Source organism: Idiotropiscis lumnitzeri, chromosome 14 (assembly GCF_059441095.1).
Source record: "Idiotropiscis lumnitzeri isolate Australia: NSW breed Sydney's pygmy pipehorse chromosome 14, RoL_Ilum_1.0, whole genome shotgun sequence".
NCBI lineage: Eukaryota > Metazoa > Chordata > Actinopteri > Syngnathiformes > Syngnathidae > Idiotropiscis > Idiotropiscis lumnitzeri.
Genome location: NC_142404.1, coordinates 15,520,059 through 15,538,341, shown reverse-complemented (window position 1 = coordinate 15,538,341; position 18,283 = coordinate 15,520,059). Strand labels below are relative to the sequence as shown.

The window sequence follows — 18,283 nt, the reverse complement described above, 5'->3', positions numbered from 1 at the left end:
TAATTTTTTTAACTCTAAACTCCCAAAATGCACCCATTTGCAAACGCATTAACACTTCACAGGTTAAAAAAACAAAACAAATGGACTTCAAACGTGACGTTGCACTTGAGGAGTAACTTTTTTGTGCTTCTTTAATGCATTGCTCACACATGATCACAGTTCATTAAACACAGCATGTTCACACAAAAAAAATAATGGCCTCACATAGATTTTTTTTTTTAATACAGTTTGAGCAACTCTCTGAAAAAAAAATCCTGAATCTTAACGCAAGTTAATCGAGTGTTACACTCACATCGATGATTACAGCTCATTTCCACCAATCAGCACACAACACTGTCCCTTCTTTTTAGTGCAATACCACTTCACACACACAAACCTTTATTTAGTGTAATTGGGGGACCAAAAAAAAAAAACCCGCAAAGTTCTCTCAATCAGCTTCCTTACTGCTCCTACCTTAACACGGCGCTTGGTGCCTCAAAAAGTAGTTGGTTATAACACTGTTTGACAGCAGGAATCTTAACCGGGAGGATTTAGTTCTGGGATATCAACAGAAATTCAGGTCGGCTAATGGATGGTTCTCATCAAACGTGATTATGATTCTAGTATGCTGTAAGCAATTCTATTTTGATTTTAATCACAAGGCTATTTGATGTTTTAGTATAAGCGGGACAAAAGCTGACCGGTTAGTTCGAAATCTACATTGACTCATGCAATTTAGCTTTTTCCTTGTCAGTAATAAACTAGAACCACAGCTAGGTAGAACTTGGGAGGTCCAGGAACCTTTTTGATGGGCTTTGCAGTTACATTTTTTCAAGCGACAAGGAAGTCATGAAAGTTACTACAACTTCAAGCTTATTTTGGTCCCTTTCTAGTTTTAGGGATGGAAATTAACTGAGGTGCTTCGTGTAATGCACATGATAGGTTCCTGGAAGACTATCGAAGAATAGATTTGGAAAACTATAAATGAACATTGCTGTATATTTTCCATCCTAGGACAGTACTCCAGTGCATTGACATATCGTTTTTTTTACACAAAGACAGTAACTTTGACATCAGAACTCCGATGCTGATGATGATTCGTGAGTGTGTGTTTTATGCGTTACATTGACACACACTGGAATAATAAATAATCACAAACTGTACACACGTCTTGTGTGGAGCTTACAGGCTCCCACCCGTGAACGGCCACCATCCACGATGGCCTCGGCTTCCCATCCCGTGCTGCTCGAGGCCCGACGGCTGCCATCTCGCGCTTGGCACGCGGAGCTTTTCCCGGCTGGAGGAGCGACGTCATGATACCACGGGCGTCATGTCCCAAAGCTGAGAAAAACATGCGAACGTAATAATGTTGTGAACTCTTTTCGCCATAATAAACAGCGATCGCAACTCCTGGCTTACCTTGACCACCTTGTCAGTGCCGGAAGTGAGCAGACATCCTGTGGTGGGCTCATAGTGCAAGTACATGATGGCGTGCTTGCTGTCGTGGAAGGTGGCCGTGGGGGCGCGACTGCGGGGATGAAAGAGACGTTGGGTTAAAAGGGGGCGTGTCTTGATACCGGACGGTGGCGGCTGGTGTCACACTTACTCCTCGTCTGTGATGGAGGCGTGGCAGCTATCGCACACGCGCACTTCAAACTCGAAGCCCATGAGGGGGATAGTCGAGCGCTTGGACGAGCACTTGCCGCACAGTGCCTGGCCGCACTTCCTGCAGTGATGCTAAACAATGAGGAGACAGTAGGAAAGTGTGTAAAATAAATCAATTAATTAAAAGTTGAGGCCTTCACTATAAATTTCAATCCCAGGAGAATTTATTGAGGGTCAAAAGAAGACCCTTGAGAAACCCCAAGAACCACCTTCCCTTCTTCTGATATACTAGTAGACCGTTTCACTTATTGGCAATGGCAAACGTGTTTTGGTACCTGGCGTAGGCCAATCTTCTTGCTGTCCCACATCTGCTTGAAGTTCCAGAAAAAAGGCTGCTCACACTTTTGACACGAGTCACTGTCAAGCCACTCTGGAGTCTACACACAAATGAACAAATACAAATTCCACCCAGAACAGCAAATAACAAATGTACTGTACATGCCAGTGACTTTTTTCTTTTACCTCTTGTCTCGTCACGTCCATGTTCCAGATGACGATGCCGCCGTCGGCGCTGCACGAGATGAGCTGACGAGTGTGCGAGGCGTAACACAAGCCCTGCACCTTTTCGCTGTCACACACAGATGCACACAAGGACACACTTAGCAACACACGTGAACAAATCTTACGTATAATAGAAATGCACGACAGGAGGGGGGTGACAACCCACGGATGCCATCGCAACATGCTTTGTACTCCTACTTGTGGCCTTGCAGTTCGATGGCGGTGCCTTTGCGACCTCCGATGTCCCACATGATGATGGAGTGGTCGGAGCTGCCTGAGAACAGAACCCTCTGGGCCGGATCCCAGCACAGTGCAGTCACATTACCTGAACAAGGGGAACCGTACTCTTATTTCACAGGCAGTGCAACACTGCCCCCCGCAGGAGTACAAGAGACACTACAGCACAAGACCTTTGTTGAAATGTGCTAACTTGGCACTTCTACTATCTTTCCCACACCATCCAAAAGGTCACAGTCCGCTCAGAGTGGATACACTGAACTCAATGAATAATGCTCGGATTCATGACAAGGCAGCTAGTCAGTTAGTCAAAGAAGAGGCCATATTGTGTTAGCAAAGAGCCGTAAAGTGCATATAGAATAATGTGGTTGTTACAGTCTGCTGGCATTGGGGCCAGGCGCGGTATGGACCCACCAAATTTAATGGATGGAAAAATTGAGTTTTCTGTGCGTGGCACTTAATAGTAGTGAGCCACCTACAGTCATGGCGTAGAACAGAGGGTCTTGTTTGTTTTTTTCTCAAAATTAGGAAACATCTCAGATTATTTGGCCTTGGTGGAAGTCGCTAGGTGTGAACATCGTGTGCATATGTACCAGTGTGGCCCTTAAAGGTGGTCACCAGGCTGCAGCTGTCCTGCTCCAGCTTCAGGATGGTCACCTGACCCGACTGATCGCCGACAAAGGCGTGTCGAGTCTCAACGTCGAATCTGAGAGAATTAAGTTAAGGGCGGAAAAACATATAAAAACAAACAAGAGACAGTCTCACTTGGTCAAAAAGTCACTTAGCTAATCATAGTCGCAGTCAAATGATCAGATAGCGAATCAGTAAATCAATTGCTCAGACGGTTGTCAAATAGTCGCCTGGTCAGTTGGACAGAAAATCAGTCGGTCATGTTGTCAGTCAGCGAGTCCGACAATGTACAGGCAGGATATTGGAGCCCAGACACCCAGGCTGAAGTGTGGTACGATCCCAGCTGCTGTCCGCTCTCCGAGCAGTGCCAGGTGAAGCTCTTGTCCTGGCCCGTGCTGAGTAGCCACTCCATCTCCAGAACAAACAACACCACCGTCACTCTGCCCTGGTGGGCTACAAGTGACATCCATGTCAACGACATGCTAGCATAAAAAAAACATACACACTGACTCACCGTGATAAGTGCGCGTTGGAGTCATTTTATTGTAATCCTCAGACAAGATGAACTCCTGGAAATACCGGGACATCAGAGCGGTTATCTTTTTTTTTACACTTGCGTGACACTTAAGAGTGTTCAATTTGCATGTTGTTAAACATTTTCAAACAGGTTATATCTTGGCTACTTACACAAATACTTCCGGTGTCCATGCCCACGAGCAGACGCCTGGTCTCCGGGTTAAAGGTCATGCAAGAGCATGAAGCTGAACACACAGACATGCACAAATTGAATGACGGACCAATAAGTAAATATCGATTAGTTAGTGACACCAAGTCAGTGTTACCAACTGTGAGATTCGTTTGCTCTATTTATTTTTTAGTGCTTGGGATTATTTTTCATAGCTTGTTTGTTATCAGGAGAAAAAAAGCAAACCCCAGAGAGGGAAAAAAACAAGCTTTAGCTTGTTGTAATCCGGCTTGGAATAATGTCATTTGTTTTTCTACAACCAAACGCAAAATGAAAAAAGTTAAAATCTGATTTTTGGGGTCGATGTTATTTAAGGCCCTAAAATAAGATTTCTGTTTTAAGTCAGCCCTACCTTTAAAGATTATTTTTCACTATTGTTAGTGTGTGTATACTTGTAAGGCATGCACACGTACTGTTGAAGGCATCACTGAGCTTTCTTTCATTGCACAAAAGCTCAGGTTGCTGTTCCAACACATCTGAAATTAGTGTGCAACATGTTCAAGCACATGCAAGCATACAAAAAGAAAAACACACTCATACGTGTTCTTATTAAATGTGTTTAAATAAAAGTTAGATTATGTCCTTAACAGGCTACCTCCTCCTCATTGGCAGAAATTGTGTGTTCGTGTAGAGCCTAATTAAAAAATTAATTACTAAAAATATGTTTGTTTTTTTTTTGTTTGTTTGTTTTTTGCTAACTATTCCAATGCACACAATTGAAACACCACTGTTGGCTTTTTGAGTAAAACGTTAACTTGGGTGCAAACATTCACAGCATTCACACCCAGCGGGGCTGAAAGGGAAGTGGTTAAGCTCAGAGTTTGTAACTTAACAATAAAACAGCTGCGTACTTTGTCCACACTTAAATGCATATTTTTAGATATAAGCGAAAAGGAGAAGCAAACTCACATGGCATCGCGTGGTAGACGCTGGGCCAGTACTGGCCGCTGTCCCGCTTCATCCAAACCCGAATTGTCCTGTTCAAGTGGGGAAAAAAATGGGGGATGAAAACTACAACAAGCATTTAGAAATATGATGTTGGCCAACAAGACAACATAACACAAAAATGGAAGTACCGTACTATTTTACCACAACGACTACCACCAATACTACTCCTGTTACCAGCAATACTACAAGTAGTATCAGCAGCACCACTACTGCCACCAGCACTGTTATTTCTATTACTACCAAGACTACAAATAATGATGCCACTACCCTTAAAACCAGCACGACTACCACTTCCATTATGAACTAACCATATAATACAACTACCCTTACCAGTAGTACTATTACAACCACCACAGCTTCTGCTACTCTACCAGTACTAATACGGGACTACCACCAGTACCAAGTACCACTTGTTCTACCACTACTACAAAAGGAAATGACTCCTTATTGAAATACATGGCAACATAGTGTAAATAAGGTAGCAAAGCAAAGTACAAGAAAATGCTTTCTTATTTTAGCCAGAGTGTGCGTGGTAACAATAATGCGCCAATAAAACTGAAATAGACCACTTTAAGTAGTTATAAAATGAGATACTGTGCATACTAACAAATGGGTAGCTAATTACTAGTCATCGACGTAGCATGTTGCTAACTAGCATGTTGATAACAAGCTGGTCAGCCTTCGACGAGACCTGTCACTAATAATATTAGTCCTCTCGCATGAAAGGGCGAAACAGAATCCAGGCGGAGTTGTTGTGAGTCAGTGGGGAGAGGGGGGGGCGTCAGTGGCGCTTCCAAAGCGGGGGAGTGCGCGTCTTCCAGGCGGTCTCACCTGTCTTCAGATACGCTGATGACGCCGTCCTCCTTGGGGATGATGACCGCCGCGCTCACCAAGTCCTGGAAGGCGTCGATCCTGCTCAGCAAACATGGCTTCCGAACCTGCGATCGCGGCTCGATTTCGGCCGCCATGCTGCCGCGGTCATGCGCAAACCCCCCACGCCGGGAAAGCGTAGACCCTAACACCGTGTAGGAGGTAGGACGAACGGCGGGCTGCGATGCTTGGGCGTCGCAGTGCAGGTGGCACTCACTCGGCCTGCTAGTCGGTCCACTCCACTCTGTAGTGGGGGGTTGACATGTGTCAGCTGACACTACACGCGCTTGGAACGGCGACACCAACTTCCGGTCATCAAAATAAAACTTCCGGTATAGGAAAATAAAATTCTGAATGAATAGTCCTTTCAAAATAATTTCAAACAAATTAGGAACTTCCTGACGCACATGTCCTATTACTGGTAAGAGCTATAGTGGTACTCGAAGTTGTACACAAATCGTCGCACGCAAATCGAAAAATCAACAAACATAAAGGGAAAATGGAGCACCATAAAGTGGAATTACTTATGTTTACTGATGCTCCTTGTGTACATTGTACAAACGTACCCTCACATCGCACCATGTCAACATGTTTCTTTTTTTAACTTCCTCTTTTCTTCTCAAGATTTCTGTTCCCGTTCACAGGGAAGAGGTGGTGTTTTCCAAGGAGGCACGTCATTATGTAAATAGTGTGTTACACAATCGCACACGCCTGCTGCTAATGTTTGAGTAGCATATGCCAAATACAGACAACCTCTTCGTCATTTTTGCTCAAAGATTCACACGGATCAGTCATTTTCTGTAGTGCAAAGCAAAATAAAGGCGTCACAAGAAGCGTGTATCACTACCTCCTATGTAAAAGCTGCTGCTCGAACTGTCTTTATGCATGTTTGCAATTGGGAATTGGAGAGGGGGAAAAAAGTGCTGTCCTCTTCGAACTGCAGGGCGTGTGACTGACGATTCATGCATGTCAGTCCTTCCAAATCACTTTTAGTTGTTTCACACTATGAGTTTTCAGAGCGTCACAAGTAGCTATTGTCGTTTAAGAGTCGTAAAGGGTCACCGTAGCGAGCTAACAGTTTTCACTAGGGTTAAACCACGACACATATCAACACCATGGGGCGAATGGTGCTATAACATTGCATCGCCGCGTGTTTAGTGACACATGACGCATGAACAGAAAATGTTTCTTTGCATTCTTACCCTGGAGCCAAATGAGCATGCGCAGACCACTCTGGAAGTCTTTGCCCTTATTGGGATATGGTAATTAGCCATGTCAAAGACACCAATCAGAGCGTGATGTTTGATGCATGTGATGTCAAAGAGGCGGGGCCAAGCAAGCAGGCTGCCAGTAAAACTGCCAGAAGCCGCTCGGTACCATTCAGTGTAGGGAGAAGCAGGGACCTACAGTGAGGGCGAACTTTGTCGCTATGAAACTTAGGACTATTCGCAAAATATTGTCAAAATTACCAAAACCCCCCGTGAATCCATGGGCTGCCCCTAGGGTGGGAGGTTTTTAGCTCAGTTCGCCCGGCGGGGGGCCTCGCCACTCACTCTTCTGACACTTTTTTTTGTGTGGTGGAAAGAATGTGTGAGACAGACAGTTAGCCGGCTAGCTAGTTAGCAGCTAGCTAGCTAGCCGAGGAGGTGACATAGGCGGCAAGCAGCGCGAGAGAACAAAAGATTTTTATTAGGATTTTTTGGGATGGTCTTTTTGGTTGTGTACTGACTCCCAAGTCCATGCAGAACGTGTTGTTAGCACCACAAAATGCCCGTTTTACTTTTCCTGGTAGACACGTCCGCGTCCATGAACCAGCGCAGCCATCTGGGCACTACCTATCTGGACATTGCAAAAGGCGCTGTTGAGACTTTTATGAAGGTACTGTACTGGCGGGACACATCCAGCTCGGCTTGGGTGACATTTCATCTTTTTAACTAGATCAACCTGTCAACAAAAAAAAGTCCAACTCTGGGTTCTAAATCATCTCTACTATCTCCACAGCTCCGAGGGAGAGATCCGGCGAGCCGAGGGGACCGGTACATGTTGGTAAATTATGAAGACATTCCGTACGGGATCAAGGTAGAGTTCATGTTCGGCTCATGTCGACTTTTCACTGGCCGAGACTGATCGTGATCGTGGTGATGATGAGTGTCCCCCCCTTCTCAAGGCAGGCTGAGTGTGTTGTAAGCTCCAAAAAAAAAGTCCTCACCTCAAGAGGAAGCTCGCCGTCCATGCCCCCTTTAAAACATGGCCGACATTTTGTACAGAGCAGCGAGGAACTCTGGGAGTTATTTTTACAGACACATCCTCAGGAGGGTGGGAGGGGGACACTTACCCACACACTACTGCCACTTATAACACTACTTATACTACTACTACTACTACTACTAGCAACACTACTCTTAATACAACCTTAATAATACCACCAATCCTTCCAGCACTGCTACTAATACCAACACAACATCAATACCACCACTACTACTACTATATGCAACACTACTTACTACGAGAACTACTAGCACTGCTGCTTTGCGTAATAACACCACTTGTTCTTTGTGTGCCACTTCTACCTATCTTACTATTATTACCGCCACCCCAACTACTCCCACCACAATACCAATAGTTATTGCTGCCATCAATACAACGACCACCACGATACTACTACCACGACTACCACTAGTACTACTATGACAACGCTTACTGATATAATTACTACATCCACTCCCAACTATATAATTACTACATGCACTCACTCACAATCACTAATTAATTACTTGTTACATTAAGTAATTACATTACGGATTACCACTACTACTGCTACCCCTAATTCTACTACCAGTCTTATTACCACTATTACTACGACTATCACCCCCACAACTATTACTACCCTAAATCCACCACTATCACTCATTCTCATACTATTACCGCTAATACTACCCTAAATATCACCACTGCTACTACTACTAACACCAGAACTACTACTGCCCTAACCACCACTACAAGTACTATTACCACTAGTACTACTCCAAATGCCAACACCAGTACTACTATTACCCTGTTATTACTCCCAATGCTTATAATACTACTGCTACAACTACAACCAATTGGTAGTGCATCATAAATACATTTACCGGTTTGTAAGTCTAATAACAAACAAAAGAATAAAAAGCACGTTTATTTGTGCATTTCATACATTATTAATTAATACTTTTTTTCTTTTCTTGTGATGCTTGCTAACGACTAACAGTGACATATGCATAAGCTGCTTGGTCGAGCTCATTAACTTTACTGCCATTGATGGCTAAAGACGTCAAAGATCTATTTTTTTTTTTTTACTTGGCTGGTAGTGAATGAGTTAAATCTAATAATGTATCTATAAATGTTAAGTGTTGCTGTAGATGAAAGTTGCAGGCTTCCCACTGCCAGAGGGAGTCACGGAAAAATGTCGGCTGCTGTTGAAGTTATAATGAACATGTCATTAACCTGACGTGTGCTTTTTTTTTTTTTCCTGGTATGTGTGTAGGCGGGATGGAAAGAGAGCCATGCCACGTTCATGACGGAGCTGAGGAACTTGCAGGCCACCGGGCTCACCAGCGTGGGCCAGTCACTGAGGACCGCTTTTGACCTTCTCAATCTCAATAGACTAGTGACTGGCATTGACAACTACGGGCAGGTAGGTGGCGCTAAAGAGCCACAAGTCCCTAAAACACACAGACCCCGCCCAGCGCCCACTCCCAGTCTTCCAAGCATCAACCACCTGCATACTGTGACAAACACACGCTCATGCTTTAGATTTAATAACTCCAATGTCTTGCATAACAGATGGGACCCCCCACTCCTGGTTATGAGGTGCTAAAATCACAATTATTTTTAGAATTGGGTCAAACGACATAAAATATTATTTTTAACCAACAATTGTGGCAACACTATAACATTTGGCCTCTTGGTTATAGCATTTTGTGGTATTAATGGTATTTTGAGGCTCCTTTCTATATAAATGTGTATGTAATTAGGCCTAGGATATTTCAGAAAATTTAGAAGTTATTTAGGCGGCAAAATATACAATGTGCCCCTAAAAAGCTATAATTGAATTACATTTTTCAATTTAAATACTAGATTTGTGATCTTTATTTTTATTTATTTCCAATGTGAACACTTATGTTCACAACAGGTTATATACGGCCATGTATGTTTTAAACAAATACTTTTGCAATATTCTGCCAGTAAAATTGTTTTGACACCAAAACCCAATCAGTTTAGGAAAAAGGATATATTGGGCTGCAAAAAATATTTGATTTTGGCTTAAAAGGCTAGAGTTTGCTCTTGAAATGATTGATGATTTGTACTCCAACTTTTTAATGATTCGTTTGCCCATCGTAACACAAAATGCGGAAGACCATAAAAATAATATATTGTCCTTTAAAACTGAATAGAAGTTGAAGTCCACCATTAATGTTCTTTTTTTGCCATAGAAAATAATTTGACCAATCACAAGAGGGAAATATTTGTGCACTAAAATACAACACTAATCCACAGAGAGATATAATTTGTCAGAAAAACAATATATTAAGGCAGAAACATAGTAATTTCCCATGTAAGTGCAATATTTTGACATTAAAAACATCTGTTGCTCATAAAAAGGTCTAATCAGGCTATGAAAATGTTATGTTCTGTTCTGTAAAGCGTACTATGACGCCACAAAAACCTTAAAAAGGAGCACCTCCTTCACTGTGGTGCAGGTTGCCTCGCGAGAAAGACTGAAGGAGAGGGGGCTTAAGCCCAACCTCATTAGAAGGAGAGGAGTAATTGTGATCATCACCAATAACCACCACATGCTTTGTTATTGTATTAGCCACCGAAACGACCTGTTGCTTAGCAACGGTGAAAAGTCAGTCTAAATATCACCTCAAAACCTCATTAATGCAAGACGGTGTCCTGATTGTAAAAGAGGCATTTGGGCATAAGGAAGTGAAGGTTGCCATGAAAACAATTTCATTTATTTGCTATCTTGTTGGTGGTTTCTTTGTTTTGCAAATGTTGGGGTGGGGTGGGGGGGCTCACATCCAACCACACCCTTCCTAATCAAATGTATGACAAAAATGCCGTTTGTGTACTTTTGAGACTTGTGTTGTCATGGCAACTTTGGTCAAAAGCTTTCACGGTTCACTGCATCTCTAAGCAAACTAGGCCGATAGTATTGCGTTTAAATTCACTGAACATATAATCTGCTTCCTTTTTTATCTACCAGAGACAATATTCCTGAACAAATTTGGTCCTGGCTTCTTGCCACACCTGCTCTCTGGAGGAATTCTTAAGCAATGTCTGCCATCTAGTGGTGAACAGTGTTATTATAACTTAAATCTCCAGGGCGACTTGGGCGGGTTGGGCGTGGTCTATTGCATCAGCCGTTTAAATCATGTAAACAAAATGGGATTAATAGCATGTCATCAAAATCCGTTTGTCCCAAACATTCGACTTTCACATGTACTGTAAATGCCTTGGTTTCTTTGCCTACGTAGGGAAGGAATCCCTTCTTTCTCGAGCCTGCTATCATCATCGCCATCACCGATGGCAACAAGTTGACCACCAGTGGGGGAGTCCAAGATGAGGTCAGTGTTGATAATGTCAATTAAAAACCAAGATTCTCTGTCTAAGAGGCACAAAATAAAATAAAAAAAATGGTCTTGCAGCTGCACCTCCCCCTGACAACGCCTCTGCCGGGCAGCGAGTTGACCAAGGAACCCTTTCGCTGGGACCAGCGTCTGTTCGCACTAGTGCTGCGCATCCCTGGCCACGCATCGGTGGAGCCTGAACCGGTGGGCGGCGTTCCGTCCGACGACTCGCCCATCACGCCCATGTGTGAAGTCACTGGAGGTAGGCAGACAAACCTGTCTCTCCACTTGAATCATGAGTGACTCTTTGTTTCTCATATAAACACCCAAAATAAGCACAAGTCATTCCAGTCACTCAGCACTTATAAAGTAGACCTTTGAGAGTGAGACGTTTACCTCACTGCTTCACCTTCTTTGTGTTAAAAGCAACTGTCACTATCCCAGACACTGGCACGCTCTAATTATCTGACTGCGTCAAGCCATGACGGCTGTGTGTAGGGGCATATGTTGGAAGGCTACCAGCAAATGAATTTTGGCTGCACCGTTACACCGCTGATGCACATGCTTATTGGGAATTAGACTAGAGATAAAAACATATACTGTATGTGCTTCCTGGACCCCAATTGTCACTGTTTATTTTTCCAGGGCGTTCGTATAGTGTGTTCTCCCAACGCATGTTGAATCAGTGCTTGGAGTCTCTGGTCCAGAAAATCCAGAGCGGTGTAGTCATTAACTTTGAGAAGACTGGGCCTGACCCTCCCCCACTGGATGGTGAGTCTCGTCTGGGAATCCCATGCGACAAATATATCTTGCATAACCCCTTTTGTTTTGGGTTGGGCGTGGTCCAGATGCTCCACCCGATGCGTTAAAGCCTGGCCCGCAGCCTTGGCACTGCTGCCACAAGCTCATCTACGTCCGGCCCAACCCCAAAACGGGCGTTCCCATCGGACACTGGCCCGTACCCGAGGCCTTCTGGCCGGATCAGAACTCCCCCACGCTGGTAAGGAACATCCAGTGGTTTAAGGCGTCCTTTTGATGTTTAATTATTCTTTTTACAATTGCTGCCCAGCCTCCCCGCTCGGCCCACCCACACGTTCGCTTCTCCTGCCTGGACGCTGAACCCATGGTGATCGACAAGGTTCCCTTCGACAAATACGAACTGGAGCCATCGCCGCTCACTCAGTACATCCTGGAGAGGAAGTCTCCGCACACCTGCTGGCAGGTACCATGCCCGGCAAGAACCCTGTGATATGACTTCAACGATTAATCGAATTTTGAGTCATTTAAAAAGTCAAAGCAAAATTTCTGTATTGAAGTTTCCCAGCACAGTTGGCAACGAACCATGAAGAAAAAGTATGTAATAGAAGGAGAAAGTCCAACGTTTAACACTAACCCTAACTCACACAGACATTCGACATTCAGATTGTTTAACAGGTTAGCCACTTAACAGCTAGCCTCTAAATAACTCCTTTGTTGACACCCACATCACTCACCAGGCTGTACACACTCAGTCACACATTCAGCTTTATCGTTATACATGCTACAGTAGAATGTGAGTATTGCGACTCCTAGTGGACAAAAATAATACCTGCACTCAACATACACGTTATTGTGTCTAATAATCCAAACAAAATTTTTATCCGATTAATTGATGGCATAATCAACGGAATACTCAATTCTTAAAATATTTGATAGCTGATCAAATAATCTTTTAGGTGTCATTTGTCAAAGCAAGATCCCGATGAATTATTTTATGCTTCTCAGGTGTTTGTATGCAACAGTGCCAAATACAGTGACCTCGGCCAGCCCTTTGGCTACCTGAAGGCCAGCACGGCGCTCAACTGTGTCAACCTTTTTGTCATGCCCTACAACTACCCCGTACTTCTGCCGCTTCTGGGTGAGTCCTTCACTTGACTTGACTTCTGCGATGTTACTTCCTTTCTGGATCCTCGGCTGTCCAAAATAGTGCTTGCTCCCTGGGGACGTCCTAGCAAGCACTGCTTTTATAGTCGCTAGCGTATTGAGTGTTTGTAAGAGCTTGTTTTGGCTTACCATGAACCATAACACATGCTTGGGGTTCGCCTCGACAGTGAAGACACGAAGCCTAGAAGAAAGCAAAATAACAGAACACATGAATCATGGAAGATGGACTGGAGAGAGGGGAGAAAGACTTGAACCATAGAAGAAGACAACAAAGAAATGAAATGAAGAAACGCATGAATCATAAGATAAGATGAGGTAAAGAAAAGCTAAATTATTTTGTGTTGCTTACCTTAGACGACCTCATCAAAGTGCACAAGTTCAAGCCCAACCTCAAGTGGCGGCAGTCCTTTGAGAACTACCTGAAGACCATGCCTCCGTACTACATTGGGGTACCCATAAACTAAATTTTTTACCTTTTTGTAGTTTGGCTTCCTATGACATCCGCTTAACTTCTTCTTCTTCAGTCACTGAGGAAGGCGTTGAGGATCATGGGCGCTCCAAACCTTCTGGCAGACAACATGGAGTACGGCCTGAGCTACAGCGTGGTCTCCTACCTCAAGAAGCTAAGCCAGCAGGTTTGGCTCGACTAAACCACGTCACGTTCTATTGTCTTTTCTACTCGCATGACACCGTTTACTTCCAGACCAAAATGGAGTACGACCGCCTGATCGCCTCCATCGGCAAAAAGGTGTCGCCCGAGTCTGGCATCAAAGTGCGGTGGAGGGGCGGAGGGATCTCGCTGGCCCAACGCAGAGACTTCATCCAGCAGCTTCAGAGTCTCTCGGGCGATGCCCCAGCGCCCCCTCTGGAGCTCAACCCGAAAGAGTTTCAGGGCTTCCACCTGGCGCTCCTCAACAAGGTCAGTTTTGGTTTTGGTCTTCCAAACTTAATCTTGTCAGCGTGATTTTATTAAATCCGCAAGATATCTGAATCGACGCAACTGGACTCTTGTTGAGTGTCTGAAGTCGTTTCATCTTTAATTCAAAAAGTCTTCTTCAGTTCGAAACTTTAGGTGTGGAGTCCTCCTAAGCGATTGTCTCTGTCTTTAAACGGCGTTAGAGCCAGCAATTAATGGCTTTCCTGAATCCTTATGTTGGATGTGTCCTCAGGGTTTGAAGCCGCAGAGCTTCCGGAACCCTTACGACATTCCCCGCAGTCACTTGCTGGACCAGCTCAGCCGTATGAGGAGAAACCTTCTCAACACCACAGTCTGCACCCTGCGAGGCTACGACGCAGGTACAGTATGACACCATCTGAGGTGGATAGACATTAAAGTCATTTCAACTGGGCCGTTACACCGCTGATGAATTCATTTTTTTATTTAATTTTTATTAATCGGTTCCCAGAATTTTATTCTGCCAATATCGGAATTGGCATCCAGAGTAAATATTACACTTCGAGGAGTTTACACATTAAATCAAATTTAAAAGACTTCATTAACATTCACCGTAATGTTAATAATGTCCTACACAGATCAGCTCCACAGCGTACCCATCGCTCAGATGGGGAACTACCAAGACTTCCTGAAAGCCGCTCCCCAACCCCTCCGAGACGCCGACCCCGAGCAGCCCAAGCGCCTTCACACCTTCGGCAACCCCTTCAAGCTGGATAAGAAGGTTCTCCCATTGACCCTCATGCTCCAAATCTAGTCCTGCCACGTAGAAATCTTTTAACCCGTATTCCTCATTTCCTCTCTTCCAGGGCATGATGATCGATGAAGCTGACGAGTTTGTGACGAGCCCTCAGAACAAAGGGAAGAGGCCTGCGGACAACAATATGACGGGCGGCGGACCGAAGAGAAGGCGCTGTATGTCACCCATACTGCGCCTAGGTCGGGCGTACACACCCCCCATTACGCCTCCAGCTAGTCCTCGACCCGCCTCAGGTAAGAACCTGGTATTGGGTACATATGGAGGCTACTAGCCACTGATACTTGCGACCAAAAATATCTGAAATTAAGTAATTCCTCCTCAGCAATAGTTGGCACTATACTGCGAAGGTTTGACATATCATCTTCATTCAAATGAAAACCACACGCTCATTTATAAATTTTGTCAGACGTGGGTGAGAGCGACGATGAACCAGACCTGATCATCAACCACCTCAATCAGAACCACTGCAACAGCTTGGACCCAAGCTCCGACTCGGACGCTTTGGGTCCCGGCGACCCTCAGGAAAACCACGCTGACTGCCAGCGCCGGGATAATGAGGAGGAGAACGGTCGGCTGGGTGACGAAGGGCAGGAGGCCGCGGCGGAAGTCATAATGGTCGGGGAACACCCTCCCCGGTACCTGTCCCCCACTGCTTTGAAGAAGCACATCCACAACGAGACCACCAAAGTCAACAACGAGCTCAGGGGGCTCATCACCAAGGAGATCAGGAAACCCGGAAGACGTACGCTACTCATGTGTTTTAAAAAAATAAATAAATAATAATAATTATATTGTCTTATCAATCCTCTTTGCTTGTTTCCAGACTATGAGAAGATCTTCTACTTCCTGAAGCAGATCCAAGGCACCCTGGACACTCGGCTCATCTTCCTCCAAAACATCATCAAAGAGGCAGCCAGGTACCTTCTTGTTTATATTTTTGGGAAAATGGAACGCTAAGGACACTGTAGAAGTTTTCTTTTCATTAATTTTGTAAGGTGTTCTTTTATTTAATGTGATTAGTTGATTCCAAACACAGGAGGGTGTGCACATTTATGCAACACCATTTTCTTTCAGTCTCTAAAAGATAACATTTGTCAAAATTGTGCTGTACAACGTGTTTGTTTTCTTCAAACTTCAAATCTGTTTTGTTTTCTTCAAACTTCAAATCTGTTTTTTTTCCCTATCTGAAGATTCAAGAAGCGCGTTCTGATTGAGCAGCTGGAGAATTTGCTGGAGGAGATCCACAACAGGTCCAACATGAACCACGTGGATGCACTCTGACCCGCCGCCTTGTTCAGCCCCCCTGCCCCTCCAACTGAACTTCTAACCTACCCACTAACAAAAGAGGACTGATATTTTTGAGTCACGACCCGCACACGACGGGTGTGTGGGTTTTCAGCCCGGATGACGTGAGTACTTCCGCCATTCTACGATGACGGACGTGACGACGTCCTACAATATTTTTGACCATTGGAACAAAAGGGTTGTGGTTTCTGTGAAACCAAATCGGTTGGTCGTTTACCCCGCCAATCCAGAATCTTATGGAGCACTCAACTGCTCATATCCTTTTTTTTTTCTTGTTTTTTTTTTTTCTTTTAAGCAGCACTTTGAAGGTTTTCATTCAAATTTGACTCTCCACGAATATAAGCACTCCTTGTTAATGGTCCGACAAAGAGATTGACAGGACTGGCCAGCAAGCAACTATTGGGCAAGTTGCTTACTGATGATCAACTAACTAGCGATCGGTTAGTTGAATGAAGGTAACCGATGTCTTGGAAGCAACTCACTGGTGACCAACAGGCTGAGTGACCAAAGAGCAACTCATGTCTGATAAGTAACTGACATTTGATGAGCGCTAGACTGCTGGCGGATGGTTGACTGAGGGTAACTGCGATAAGTCACAGACAGACATGGGTGGTCAACCAACAGGTGACAGATGGTTGACGAAAGGTAACTGGTTGAATAAATGGCAATTAATGTCTTATAAGCAAACCGACGATCTCAGACCAGTGGTCAACTAAATAGTGACACATTGTCGGCCAGAGTGGTGACTGACAATTAATTGATGGAGGAGTCACAGACAACCAACGGGAGAGCGGTACTTATGTCTTGCAAGCTACCAACTGGTGACGAACACAAATCTTAGACTGGTGCGTGACTGACGGTTGATCAAAGGGCTAATGACATCTGATGAGCGATTCACAATGGGTGACCAGAAGGTTGACTGAACGCCGACTGATGTGTGACGTGGTTGGCTGGTGACGTTCTATTGACCAGATGGTTGACCAATGGGGAACCAAAGAGCAAATGAGCAGTTTGTAACTTAAAAAGTGAGCAAAATAAGTGACCACTAGCTGACTGGAAAATTGCAAAGACACATTAGGTGTTAATGACTAATAGACCGGGTTACCATTTGGACAACTTAAGAACAAACAAATGATTTACCAACAAGCGAGCAGAAGCAAACGAGCCGATGTGATTGGTTGTCGGTTGATTAACAGGGAAAAAAAGCTCAGGAAGTGACATTTACTCTTCAACTCACATGCACTTGAGTACAATTGCAGACTTATTTAATGTCATTGAAAAGAGCGGCGGGTTGTAGGTGTGATTTTTCTTTTTGGCTCTAAAATCTCCAACCCACGCAAACATAAGTTGCTTATGATTTCTTTGGGCGGTCCTGAGTTCTCCAAACCACGCTAACTTGAGTTGCTTTGTAATTTCTTTGTCCGGGTTCTAAAATCTACAAACCACGCAAACATGATCCACTTTGTGATTTCTTTGGGCGGGTTCTGTGATCTGTAAAACCCACGCAAAAAATGACTTTCTTTTCAACCGGGACCAAAATCTGCCATAGGTGTGTTTGTTTGTTTGTTTGTGAGCAGGCTACCAAAAGAGTATTTTGAATACACTGTAAAGCTGTACATAACTCTAGAGTAATATTTAAAAAATGATGTCGTGGTGGAGAAAATAATAATGGCCTTTTTGTAAGTATTTCCATGAATAAAAGTCTCTATTTTACACTGTGAACGGCCACTATCTTAATAAAGTCTCGCTAAAGATATGAATCTAGCTGCCTCCATTTATCCCTGTAAGGGAAAAAAAGAATACAATCTTCATATAAACTTGGAAAAATTATCAAAATAAAATTTGGAATTAATTAAAATAGATTCTTTTAACTTAAAAATGTTTTAATATTTTAAAACAAAATGTTTGCAAAACACTTGAAAATTTTGATTAAATTAAAAACATACTACACAAACATCAAACTAAAACTAAGTAATTATCAATCTTTTAGTATTGGTTAAATGAAATTAAATTAGAAAATAAAAACAATACTTGAATATTTGTAATATGAAACAATTTAAAATATATTTCTTTCCAAATAAAATATAAAAAAAATTGAAATAAAAAAAAAATATTTTTTTAATTGTAAATATTTTAGTAAATCGATAAACTAAATT

At 43.6% G+C, this 18,283-nt stretch overlaps 2 protein-coding genes across 2 annotated transcripts; one reads left to right on the top strand and one right to left on the bottom strand.

The window, feature by feature from the left end:
- Positions 1-94: 94 nt before the first annotated feature.
- wdfy2 (WD repeat and FYVE domain containing 2) lies at positions 95-5,914 on the bottom strand. The gene is made up of 12 exons (XM_088314834.1): positions 5,537-5,914; positions 4,667-4,734; positions 3,700-3,773; positions 3,527-3,581; positions 3,315-3,465; positions 2,976-3,088; positions 2,344-2,470; positions 2,107-2,212; positions 1,920-2,021; positions 1,586-1,716; positions 1,399-1,507; positions 95-1,320 (listed from the first exon to the last, which is right to left on the bottom strand). The coding sequence occupies exons 1-12, from the start codon at positions 5,671-5,673 to the stop codon at positions 1,291-1,293; spliced, it is 1,203 nt and encodes a 400-aa protein (XP_088170960.1). The 5' UTR covers positions 5,674-5,914; the 3' UTR covers positions 95-1,290.
- An 854-nt stretch (positions 5,915-6,768) lies between these two features.
- On the top strand, positions 6,769-17,849 carry ints6 (integrator complex subunit 6). The gene is made up of 18 exons (XM_088315744.1): positions 6,769-7,453; positions 7,577-7,654; positions 9,099-9,248; positions 11,095-11,184; positions 11,266-11,449; positions 11,833-11,958; positions 12,036-12,187; positions 12,257-12,409; positions 12,952-13,084; positions 13,465-13,559; positions 13,635-13,745; positions 13,814-14,029; positions 14,280-14,406; positions 14,644-14,786; positions 14,872-15,055; positions 15,229-15,564; positions 15,646-15,739; positions 16,013-17,849. Exons 1-18 carry the CDS (start codon positions 7,343-7,345, stop codon positions 16,101-16,103), a joined length of 2,574 nt encoding a protein of 857 aa, XP_088171870.1. The 5' UTR covers positions 6,769-7,342; the 3' UTR covers positions 16,104-17,849.
- The last annotated feature ends 434 nt before the right edge of the window (positions 17,850-18,283 follow it).

Bases quoted from the DNA above. Each gene is read 5' to 3' on its own strand.
- ints6 (XM_088315744.1), top strand. From the start codon at position 7,343: ATGCCCGTTTTACTTTTCCTGGTAGACACGTCCGCGTCCATGAACCAG. The intron at 11,959-12,035 runs GTGAGTCTCGTC...GGCGTGGTCCAG, and splicing joins TGACCCTCCCCCACTGGATG to ATGCTCCACCCGATGCGTTA. The intron at 12,410-12,951 runs GTACCATGCCCG...TATGCTTCTCAG, and splicing joins CTCCGCACACCTGCTGGCAG to GTGTTTGTATGCAACAGTGC.
- wdfy2 (XM_088314834.1), bottom strand. From the start codon at position 5,673: ATGGCGGCCGAAATCGAGCCGCGATCGCAGGTTCGGAAGCCATGTTTG. The intron at 3,466-3,526 runs GTGAGTCAGTGT...TGTCACTTGTAG, and splicing joins TCCAACGCGCACTTATCACG to CCCACCAGGGCAGAGTGACG. The intron at 1,717-1,919 runs GTACCAAAACAC...CTCATTGTTTAG, and splicing joins AGAAGATTGGCCTACGCCAG to CATCACTGCAGGAAGTGCGG.